This window comes from Phycodurus eques, chromosome 2 (assembly GCF_024500275.1).
Source record: "Phycodurus eques isolate BA_2022a chromosome 2, UOR_Pequ_1.1, whole genome shotgun sequence".
NCBI lineage: Eukaryota > Metazoa > Chordata > Actinopteri > Syngnathiformes > Syngnathidae > Phycodurus > Phycodurus eques.
The window spans coordinates 13,871,346-13,883,888 of record NC_084526.1 but is presented as its reverse complement, the minus strand read 5'-3'; the positions used below and the strand labels follow the sequence as shown (position 1 = coordinate 13,883,888).

Genomic DNA, 12,543 nt, shown 5'->3' with positions numbered 1-12,543 from the left:
GTGACTCTGGCTCATCTTCCAACTTAGCTGACCATGTCGTGGGCGGTGAAACTTGGTTAGCCTCGCTGTTACATAAGAAAGAGACACAGTTTTTAGAAATAGGTAGATAACAAAAGATTTACTTAACGGTTGAGTGTGCAAGGTAAACAAAATAAATAAAAACAAAACACTCTTTATGTTCAAACTGTCTGTATGACTTGACAGTAGAATATTATTAAAATGATTTTTTTTAAAAACTCTGTCCCCATATAATGGCTCTAATTTAAATAATACTGTCCGGAATAATGTCCGTTTAATCACTTACTTTTAATTTCCCACTTGATGGGTGGGCAGGCCCTCCAGAGATCCAACTATTTGTATACAAACCATGAAAAAAGTTAATTTATAAATGTAAGGAAAAGTCATGGGATTACCCCAGAAAAGGGTGGGGAACTTACAACGGCATAGGAAATTAATAATTCATTGATCATAACCTCGAAACCTTGGGACCATCATAAGGACCCCTTTTGTTTCGTTTCTTCATTTGTGGAAAAATGGCTTTAAAACATGAACCGACTGGAGATCAACCAGCATCCTGGACTGAGTTGTTTTCGGCACTGCACCATACTGACAGCTGTTCATAATACTTTGGTTATGTACTTCAACTACAATTTAAATTAATACCTCTCTGACAGTGTTAATAATTATTTTATTTTTTTTAAATCTTTGTATAGGCAGAATATTTGATGCAGCTCTTGTGTACCTCATTAGCATATAGAGGCTTGCCTAGTATTGTGTCCCGGGAATGCATTAAATCAAAGCAGTGCCAATTATCATTATTTCAAGTGCAAGAGGTGTGTGTCTGTGTGTGCGCGTGTGTGAGATGCATAGTTGGAGCATCTGTCCAACGTGCTGAAAGCTGCCGCTCACGGGGGGCAGGTCACGTGACTGCGCTTCCATGCGCACGTATGCGTCGGAGCGAGTGCGCGCGCACGCACTTCCACCCTCACAATGAGGGGCTCTCTCCTCGCGTGGATGCTCTGGTTTCATCTCAGCCTTTAACACGCACGTGGTTCTTTTTGAGTGCGTCTTCTTCTTTTTTTAATTTAGGAAGGTAGGGGGGGGTTCTCCCTCAAAAGAAGGGGAGCTCGCGCAACTGCCCGCCAAGTGTGAGTGTGAGGAGGAGGAAGAGGAGAAAGATGTAAGAAGCGGCAGGTAGTGCGCATCCTCCCGGGGGGCTGCAACATGCAGAAGGGGATGAGACTCAACGATGGCCATGTCACCTATCTGGCGCTGCTGGCCAGGAAGGACGGCACCAGGCGCGGGTGCCTGAGCAAGAAAAGCTCGGACAACACCAAATGGCACCCCAAGTGGTTCTGCTTGCTGCAGAACATGCTCTTCTATTTCGAGAACGACTCCAGCTCGCGCCCTTCTGGACTCTACCTGCTGGAGGGATGCGCGTGCGACAGAGCTCCCTCACCCAAGCTGCCGCCCTCCGCCAAGGAATGCCTGGAGAAGCAGGTAGGTAGCTTTGGAATCTGTGCATCGGGAGCGCTCAGAAATGCTGTCATTCAAATACAGATGAGCCTATAGGTGTCAAAAATGAACTTGTGGTCTTACTCTTTTCTTGCTGAAGCAAAACATTTGAGGGAGAAGAACACAAACTTGCATCCAAACTTTTTGTAGACTGCCACCTGGTGGAGGCGGCTTGCCCTTCCCCTGCAGTTTTGACGTATTGATTGAACGCCTTGTCTTGATATTAATAGCATCCTACCTTGGCAACTGCGTCTGCCCGCTACGTGGCGGTATGATTCTGCGGCTAGAGAGCTCACATTGCCACCAAAGCTTTGGGAAAATACTCTTACTGCGTTTCTCCACTCTAAGTTGAACGCAAAGCACTTCTCGGGCAGATTGCGTTGGGAAACTGCATGGCTGGTTGCAAGCAAACGCTTTTGGAGGTTGGAGGAGTGTTGATGACGGTAATGGGGGGTTCTTAAAGCAAGCTGATGACGGCAGTCGGCCCGTGTGAAAGCAGTCCTCTGCAGCACAGGCTCGTGAAGAAGTGAAGCCAAAAATCTCCACATGCTCATCGTTTCTATCTGGCTGCTAATCATAATCCAAACCTTCATTATCTGTGCAGTTGTAGCTTGGCTTGTGAATGTCCCAATTTATTAGAGTTAAGAGTAGTCAGTTCATTTTTTTTGCACGGCTGTGAGCCAAAATTTGATACTCCATAGCTTGAGTGCAGTGAAAACCAAAATGGAGCAAATAAAGTACCGGTACTGTAATGCCCTCACATGTGGACAAGGAGAGCCAGATTCAGTCGCTGATGAACTTTCAGTCGTTTGTTGTCTGGCACAAAAAGTCAAACACACAAATACAAAATGAGAACACTCGCAAGGAGCTGCTGTCGGCCCAATCTGACTCCAGCTCGTGATGTCACTCACTAGGTCACGCCTAACACATACATTCTACAGTATGTATAGTAATTGCACTTTATTACACTAGTTTATTCATTTACATTTTCTTTTAAAGGAATGCTATTGTTATTATTGACGAAGCAAATTATTATTTGCTTCGTCAAAGAGAGCAAGCAATTTCAAGACTTCAATAGTTTGTGAAAATAATTTGTCAATAGTTTGTGAAAAATAACAGACCCACATGGGGACTAACCAGTAGTATAGATTTGTGAATGAATACTGTTGGCATCAGGCTGAAACCTCATGTCTAACTCTGGTCAACTTCATATTTTTTCACAAATCGATACTATTGGTCAGTCACACGTGGTGGGTATGTTATATTTCTCAAATTATTGACCATTATATAGGGTTGAAAATGGCTTACTTTCTTTGATTATGCAACTTTAATGTCTTTTTTTTACCTGAAAAGTGATGGTTTTGGAGAAGCAAGGTTTCCGTCCAATGCCAGCGATATGAAATTGACCAAATTTGGACATAGGAGGTTTCCACCTGACAGTGATGATATGTAAGACATTATGCTGTTGTGACAAAATGTTATATTCTATAATAAATATTCATTGCAAGAAAGAGGAGCTGTGGAGCAAACACAGAGAATACAGCCTAAAACACATCAACTGTTGATACTATACTAAGATGGAGCCTCCCCGTGGGGTCGCCTCGGTTACGCGTTCTCTTGTATTGTTTTTGTTTCTGTGTTTTTCGTTCGTCTTTGGAGACATTACACGACTCACTTACACAAGGGGAGACTTGCTAACCATCAAGGAGGCTACTCCGGACTTTCTTTCACCAACTTTCGCAAATCCGCTCAGTTTTTTCCCTGAGTTATTCACCGGAGCAGCGACTGCGGTCTTTGGCGCATGGAGGCGGAGGCGGCACCACCACAGAGGGAAACGAGCCAGCATCCAGGTGAAACTCCGCAAGAGAAGATACAGAATGGCGTTTCCGTCCATCCACCTTGCGAATCTACGCTACCTACCCAACAAAATAGACGAGCTTCATCTTCTGATAAAGACCAGTAAAGACTTCGGACGTTCCGCCGCCATTTGCTTTACGGAGACTTGGCTTTGTGACGCTGTACCCGATGGCGCCGTCATGCTTCCCGGCTTCCATTTTCACCGGACAGACCGCGACATGGAATCATCGGGGAAAACAAAAGGCGGCGGGATATGCTTCTATATCAATGAAAACTGGTGTACGGACGTCACGGACCTCAGCACACACTGCAGACCGCATTTGGAGTCGCTGTTTTTGAACTGTAAGCCATTCTACTCGCCGCGTGAGTTTGCATCATGCATCTCATCATTGCATCTCACATTCCGCCTCAAGCTAACACGAACGCCGCACTACTAATGCTCGCCGAACAAGTCAACGAAATTGAAAAAAAACACCCGGACTCAGCCCTCATTATTCTTGGGGACTTTAACAAAACTAAACTCAACCACGAACTCCCTAAATACAAGCAGCACATCGACTGTCCTACCAGGGAAAATAACATTTTGGACCACTGCTATACTACGCTAAACAACACATACCGGGCCAAAGCTCATGCAGCACTGGGCTCATCTGATCATTGCTTAATTCACTTATACCGACATACAGGCAAGAATTTAAATGCGCGAAGCCTACAGTGAAAACAGTGAAGAAGTGGACCAATGAAGCAAAGATGGAACTTCAAACCTGTTTAGACTGCACAGACTGGAGTGTCTTTTAAAATTCAGCTGGCAGCCTGGATGAATATGCAGACACTGTCACATCCTATATCAGTTTCTTTGAAGAGGTTTGTGTACCAACAAAGTCATTTCGCAGTTTCAACAACAACAACAAGCCGTGGTTCACTGCCAAACTGAAGCAACTTCGCCAAGCTAAGGAGGACGCATATCAAAGCGGGGATAGGGCCCTGTATAATCGAGCTAGAAACCAGCTGACTAAAGAAATTAACATTGCAATGAGGAACTATGCAGCAAAGTTGGAAAAACAGTTTAGCGCTAACGACTCTAAATCAGTCTGGTATGCATTCCAATGGCTGACTAATTACAAGCGATGATCCCCCCCAAACTGAGAACAATAGCACACTAGCCAACGAATAGAATACCTTCTACTGCAGATTTGAAAGGGACAGTTTCACACCACACACCCACCCAGCCACACCCGCGACCACAATCACACCTCTGACTTCTGCGTTAACCATCCATGAACAGGATGTGAGACGCATCTTCAAACAACAAAAGATTAACAAAGCGGGAGGCCCAGACCATGTGTCCCCATCCTTCCTCAAAGTCTGCGCGGACCATCTCGCTCCAGTCTTCACAAAGATCTTCAATTGATCTCTGGAACTGTACGAAGTACCATCCTGTTTCAAACGCTCAATCATCATTCCAGTCCCCAAGAAACCTACAATCTCGGGTCTAAATGACTACAGGCCAGTCGCCTTGACATCTGTGGTCATGAAGTCCTTTGAACGTCTCGTGCTGGACCACCTCAAGAGCATCACAGGTCCCCTGCTGGACCCCCTGCAGTTTGCCTACCGAGCGAACAGGTCTGCAGATGATGCAGTCAACATGGGACTGCACTTCATTCTAGAACACCTCGAAAGTGTAGGGACCTACGCGAGGATCCTGTTTGTGGACTTCAGCTCAGCGTTCAACATCATCATCCCAGAACTCCTTTCCTCCAAGCTTCTCCAGCTCAGCATCTCGCCTGCCATCTGCCAGTGGATTTGCAGCTTCCTGATGGGCAGGACACAGCAGGTGAGGCTGGGGGAAGCCACCTCATCCACACGCAGCATCAGCACTGGGGCGCCCCAAGGTTGTGTCCGCTGCTCTTCTCTCGCTAGACGAACGACTGCACCTCAACGCACCCGGCTGTCAAACTCCTGAAGTTTGCAGATGACACCACTGTCATCAGCCTCATCAACGACGTTGACGAGTCTGCATATCGACAGGAAGCGGAGCGGCTGGAGCTGTGGTGCGGCCGACACAACCTGGAGCTGAACACGCTCAAGACTGTAGATATGATCGTGGACTTCAGGAGGCATCCTTCGCCACAGCTGCCCCTCACGTTGTCCAGCTGCCTTGTGTCAACCGTCAAGACCGTCAAGTTCCTGGGAATTACAGTCTCTCAGGACCTGAAGTGGGCGACCAACATCAACTCCGTCCTCAAAAGGCCCAGCAGAGGATGTACTTCCTGCGGCTTCTGAGAAAGCACGGCCTGCCACAGGAGCCGCTGAGGCAGTTCTACACAGCGGTCATCGAATCAGTCCTGTATTCTTCCATCAAAGTCTGGTTTGGTGCTGCTACAAAAAAGAACAAACTGCGACTGAAACGGACAATCAAAACTGATGAAAGGATTGTCGGTACCCCCCTACCCACCCTTGAGGACTTGCACGCTGCCAGAACTAAGACAAGAGGGTGCAAAATCCTTTCGGACCCTCCGCGTCCCGGTCACCGGCTCTTCCGGCTCCTTCCCTCAGGTAGGCGCTACCGATCAATGCAAATTAGAACTAGTAGACATTCCAACAGCTTCTTCCCTCTTGCAATCAACTTCTTAAACAGCTAACCTACAATTCCATTGCAACATTTTTTTGTTTGCTGTCACATTTCTGTGGGGCCAATTATATATTACTCGTGCACTCACTGTAGTAGTCTCGCCACGTTGCACTATTTGCATATTTGTTGTCGCCCAATACTGGCCACTCATGCCAGAGTAGCATCTGCTCCATTTGCACACTGACTGAGGAGTATCTGCAACATTTGCACAATCAACATTGTCCCAGATTATCGATCTACTCGCTTGAAGTCTCAGCGCCCTTTGCACAATGGTCATTGCACCGGACTATTGCTATATTAGCCATTCGAACTGCTCTAAGTGCTAGAGGACTCTGCATCTTTTTGCACAATTGGCAAAAAAACAAATAAATAAAAATTGTACCGACATTACCAGATAACTGGCAACCCTTTATTGCTCAGTGACTGTTTTTTGTCAATGTCATTATGTCTCAAAAGTGTCAGACTGTCAATTGACTGTCTGTTGTCGTACTAGAGCGGCTCCAATTACCGTAGACAAATTCCTTGTGTGTTTTTTGGACATACTTGGCAAATAAAGATGATTCTGATTCTGACTAAACATTAGGCTGCCTCGAGATCACAAAACATACAATTCTTTCCAATTGGGCATTCAAAAATAACCAACGATAATGAGCCACATAATGCTTCACGGAGCCTCCGGACAAAGCTCTTATTTGATCACATGCAGCAGTCTTGTTGGATATATTTCCATTGAAGTTGTGTCAGATATTGTTTTTTATCCAGCTTTTGTATTGATAACATCAGCACTTTGTTGCAACGACTTGTTAGAACTTGGTTCACTGTCAAGTATACGTCTCCCACAGCGTGTCAGGACAAGAGTATTTTGATGGAGGGGGGGAGAAAATATGAGCTGATGACATGTAAGGTGACAGCTGCTCATGCAGGCTGCTGCACTCCATTTATTTCAACAGTGATTTAATGCATTTGAAAGGCTTCAATTAGCATCGCTCTGTCTTCTGATTCACCACGTGTCTCGTGTCATGCGTGGTGTGAAGACGACTGTTTTATGAGTGTGCGTGTGTGTGTGTGCGTGTCATGCGTGGTGTGAAGACGCCTGTTTTATGAGTGCGTGTGTGTGTCTGTGCGCACTGATGTTTGTTCTATGAGAGAATGGTTTGGCACTATTAGCAATAACGACTTGGGTCAACAAGGCCTCATACCAAGTAAAGTAGGCCTACAGTACTCCCATAAGTAGCATACACACATACCGATAATTGGGCAAAATTTGAGCATTTCCTCCCATTCGTGTAGAAGTCAACAAAGGCCAGATTATTGGATGTTTCTTAAAGATTATCCTGAGTGATTATTCTCCTCCGTGGAGTGTGTTAAGAGGAATTCTTTCCCCTCGCCGATCTACTTGAAAAACAGCCAGGCTGACAATGCTAAATGTTAAACCTGTTCAGTATTTACGATGGCAAATGGTCAGCACTGAGTTCAGTTGAGCCAGGGACAAGTAACGCGCAAACTGAATGATAGCCAATGAGCAAGTGACCTGAAGCTTGCGCTATTGCTAGACACAAATAGGTGGTTAGGTTGCTTGGAAACCTGTCTCTAAAATCATTCATCACAAAAATGACACGGAGAAGAGATAAGATAACAGTCAGCCTTGCTCCTATATCAAGCCATTTGAGCATTTATTTGATATCAGTGACATCCATCTTAAGGTCCATGTACTAGTACATTCTGTGTCCTCACTAGTAAGGCAATTCAGTGCATTGGACATCCAGTGACTTCTCCAACAAAGTGAAGCCCTACACTGTTAGACATTCCTGTACATTCTACATTTACCACATACCATACAGTAAAATACTTTAAAGTGATTATACTGTAATTGACTACAGTTTATACAACATCATGGGATTTTGGTTGACGTCCCACAGAGAGTTACTGTATTTTGTAGCAGAAGCCGCATGCCTCCCAGCATGCATTGCACCATGAAATGTTGGGCTGTTGCTGTAATAAAGACCTTACTCCTTAATGATTCATGAACAATCAGGATTAACGTAACATGAATGATGTGTCTTTGTTACCCATAGTTCGTTGAATGTGTGTCTTATTTAACTGTTGTGTTATATTTATGTTGCACTTTGTTTTCATAAAACCCAGACTGTGGGTTGTGTGTGATAGAGTGACATCCCGGATCCTGGTCAGTTCTGCTGTATGCTAAGTGAAGCTAAGCTAAGCGTTACCTGGTGACTTATCAACTACATTAGATATGAGGTTGAGCTTCCTTGTGATTACTCAATTTGGCTACTTCTTCTCCCAGCCAAAAGAGCTCCCATTTTCCTTGTGTGACTCATCAGCACCACAATGAATAAAGATATTGGTTAAAAATATATACAGTAAAAAAAAAATTAAAAAAATTAAAAAATGCAAATAGGTGAACTTGCGACTCGACAGGGGAACACTGCGTACATTAATTTTTTAAACACTCTTCTGTATTCAATATAAAAAATACAGCTCAGAAAGTGTGCAAAACAGCCCAATCTGTTGGAGCTGTCACTTGTGCTTGTCAAGTCAATACACGTCTCATCACTGTCGCACTGCCGAAGCTCGTGCTGATGCGTCCACCGCAGGTGAAATGAGGACAAGGAAAGGAAGCAGTGGACCAAGTGTCTGAGGGCATGCAGAGCTCCACCAAGATCGACACTTGAGTCAATGAGCGGGTTGTGGAAATCATGTGAGGTGACAAAACCTGTTACATATGCATACCCGCTTGGTTCCATGGTGAGCGTGTGTGTGTGTGGTGGTGTGTTTGTGAAAGCTGCTGGAGGAAGGGCCGTGCAAGTGGATCTTATCAGTGTGTGACAGGAGAGGGACAATGCAGCGAATCGATGCCAAGCCAACTGCCACCTTGCAGGCCTACAGTGCTTTTTATAGCCGCACTCACTCAAATAAAAGACAAACAACAAAAAAGCATCTTCCCCCTCCATTCCTCCTCAATTAGCTCTCCTTTCTCATTGTGGTCTATGTAGTGTTCCACTTTCATATTCCCAATTTAGCGGGCGAGCTACGTTTAAGCCCGCTGTTACTATGGCAACCCCTATTTGCATCAGTAAAAAAAAAAAAAAAAAAAAGTGTATTTGAAATATGAGTTGTTATTGTGCACTTAGAGACGAGACAAATGTGACAAATATGAGAGGAGGGTAACGGAGTATTGTGTGAATGCAAAAGTGGGTCACATTAAAAAAAGAACACAAATATGTAAAGCGAAGTTTACATATCATCACAAATAACGTTATTTTACTGATTGACTAATAATCTGCTCTTCGGGAGCTTTGGGAGTCTAAAATCAATTTGCGCAATCCCTTGTTGAATCCTGCTAAATATTGTATCGCTCATAACATATATTGTTTAACATCAGCAAGTAATGTTAAATGGTTTTAAGACAAATGGTTTGAATTATTATGAACCTTTAAATATCACTTTAATCCTGTTAGTTTTTCTATTATTTGTTTATTGACTGTTATTCATTTGTCAAGTTTCTTTGTATTTATAGCAGCATTATTATTATAGTATTAATATAGTATTTATAGCAAAAATAATTACTAGTGTTTATTTAACTTAACCTGCCACCCTCAGCAGCAAAAACTGAAATCAAGCGTTTTCTATAACTGCCAATGAGTCTTTCACAGCTGTGGAGATATTTTGGCCCACTCTTCATTGCAGAATTGTTTAAATTCAGCAACATTGGAGTTTTTTTAAGGTCATACCATAGCATTTCAATCAGATCTAACTCCAGACTTTGACTAGGCCACTCCAAACCCTTAGTTTCTTTTTCTTTTTAAAGACATTCAGAAGTCCACTGATGGTGTAGTGGTGCATTCGCCGGACTTCGGTGCAGTCAGCGTGGGTTTAGTTCCCACTCAGTGACTGTGAATGTGAGTGTTTGTCCATGTCTATATCTGCCTTGTGACTGACTAGAAAACGGTTCAGGGTATAGTCCGCCTTTTGAACGAAATGAGCTGGGATAGGCTCCAGCACCCTGCTACCCTGAACAGGATCAGTGGTATTGAGAATGTATACATGGATGGATGGATGGACATTCAAAAGTTGACTTGCTGTTGTATTCTGGATCGTTGTTCTGCTTCAGAAACCAAGTGTTCTTCAGTTAAGGTCACAAACCGAGGGTCCAGAATTTATGGTTCCAACAATTACAGCAAGTCATCCAGGTCCTGAACTAGAAAAGCAGCCCCAGACCATCACACGACCACCACCATGTTTGACTGTTGGTGTGATGTTCTTTTTCTGAAATGCAATGTGACATTTACGCCAGATGTAACGAGACACACACCTTCCAAAAAGTTAGCTTTTTTCTTGTCAGTCCATAGAATATTCTTCCAGATGTTTTTTTTTTTGTAAGACAAGCCTTTGTTCTTCTTAGTCAGCAGTGGTTTTCGCACCTCATGGATGCCATTTCTGACCAGTTTCTTCCTTATTGTTAAGTCATGAACACTGACCTTTACTGAGGCAGTGGAGGCCTGCAGTTCTTGAGATTTTGTACTGGGGTCCTTTGTGACCTCCTGGATGAGTTGTCGCTGTGCTCTAGGGGTAATTTTTGTAGGGCCGGCTACTCCTGGGAAGGTTCACCAGGGTTTCATGTTTTCTCAATTTGCGGATAATAGCTCTCACTGTGGTTCGCTGGAATCCCAACGGTTTAGAAGCCGCTTTGTAACCCTTTCCAGACTGCTAGATGTCAATTACTTTATTTCTCATCTGTTCTTAAATTTCTCTGGATCATGGCATTTTGTTGCAGTTCTTTGAGAACTTTAGACCAACTTCAGACAGGTTGTATTTTAGTAATTTCTTGACTGAACAGGTAGAGGTAATCAGTCAATCACCTGACTTTGGTGCGGGCAGCGTGGGTTCAGTTTCCATTCAGTGATGGTGTGAAATTGGGTGTGAATGTGGGTGTGAATGGTTGTCCGTTTCTATATGTTCCATGCGACTGACTGGCGACCAGTTCAGGGTGTAGTTCGCCTTTTGCCCGAAGTCTGCTGGGATAGGCTCCAGCGCCCCGTGACCCTAACCAGGATAAGCGGTGTTGAAAATGGATGGATGGATGGATGTGATTAGCCAATGTTAATTGATGATTTTGGGGGGACAATTACTTTTTCTCACAGGGCCAGGTAGATTTTTTTTCCTGAATAAATAAAATCAAAATTTAAAAACTGCAGTTTATGTTTACTTGGGTTATCGTTGTCTGATATTTACACTGGTTTGATGATCTTAAACATTAAAGTGGGGAAAGTATGAAAAAAATTAAGAATTTGAGAAGGGGGTAAATACTTTTTCATGGCACTGTATTTATTTATATATCAATATGCATACAGTATACAGTATATATATATATATCTATATCTATATATATATCTATAGGTAAATGTAATAGTAATGTAATGTTATGTAGGTAAATGTCTAAATATGTTCAGACAATACGAGACTTCATATGACGTCCAAAAGGTTTCATGCGCTAAACTTTTATGGCAGGAGGCAGTTGCTAGGCAACCAACATAGATTGGATGGACCAGGTTCACTATAAAATTCATTCATCCATCAATCCATTTTCCGAACCGTTTCTCCTCACTCGGGTCGCGGGTTGTGTGAAATTATTGTGAATAAAAAATGTATTATATATTTTGATTGGTACAATGCTCATACTAAATGTCATTATGGCAGTTTATTATTATTATTTCAAAAATGTAATAACTCAGAGAAAGTCAGGACATGCTAACATGGAAGAACCACGAAGTGTGTTATTGACAAACGCTTTTGTTGTACTCATCATCGGGAAATATGGAATGTTGTTGGTTCCCTCCGTCAATGATTCACTCTTGGCATTTGGGGTGGATGAAAAACCAATAGTGGATTTTTAAGGGGTCATTTACATCTGCGCCTCCACCACAAATAGACTGTCTCTACTGTTGTTCCACATTGAGGGTTTTGGGGTAAGAAACCTTTAAGAAATTAATTTCACGTAACTTTGACTAAAATAGTGAGGTTTAGAGTTTTGTTGAATTTTGTGTAATTAGTGGTAGCTGATTTACAGTATTTTGTGTTGGTTGACAACGTTGTTTTATGTGTTATTGCACTGACTCCTTAATCCCATTTTACATGTGCAAATGTTTATAAAGGGGCGTCTCAATAAATCATTGTGGAATAACTTAATTTATTTCAGTTTTTTAATTGAAAAGTGAAACTCATATAGTCACTGCACACAGGGTGAAATATTTCATGATTTCTTTTCATCCATCCATCCGTCCATCCATCTGTCCATCCGTCCATCCATGCATCCATCTTCTATACCGCTTATCCTTACTAGGGTTACAGGTGTTTTATGATTGTATTATTATTATTATTATTTTTATATGGCGTCACGTGGACGACTGGTTAGAGCATCTGACTCACAGGGTTCAGGGTTCAATCCCCGGCCCTGCCTGTGTGGAGTTTGCATGTTCTGCTAGCGTGGGTTTTCTCCGGCCACTCCGGTTTCCTCCCAC

At 43.2% G+C, this 12,543-nt stretch overlaps 1 protein-coding gene across 1 annotated transcript in view; it reads left to right on the top strand.

Moving 5' to 3' along the window:
• Window positions 1–1,169: 1,169 nt before the first annotated feature.
• Window positions 1,170–12,543, top strand: part of LOC133415497 (ras-specific guanine nucleotide-releasing factor 1-like) — a 46,174-nt gene continuing 34,800 nt past the window's right edge. Inside the window, exon 1 of the mRNA XM_061701628.1 lies at window positions 1,170–1,500. Coding sequence (XP_061557612.1) covers window positions 1,225–1,500 — 276 coding nt within the window. The 5' untranslated portion in view covers window positions 1,170–1,224. The remainder of the gene's footprint in view (window positions 1,501–12,543) is intronic.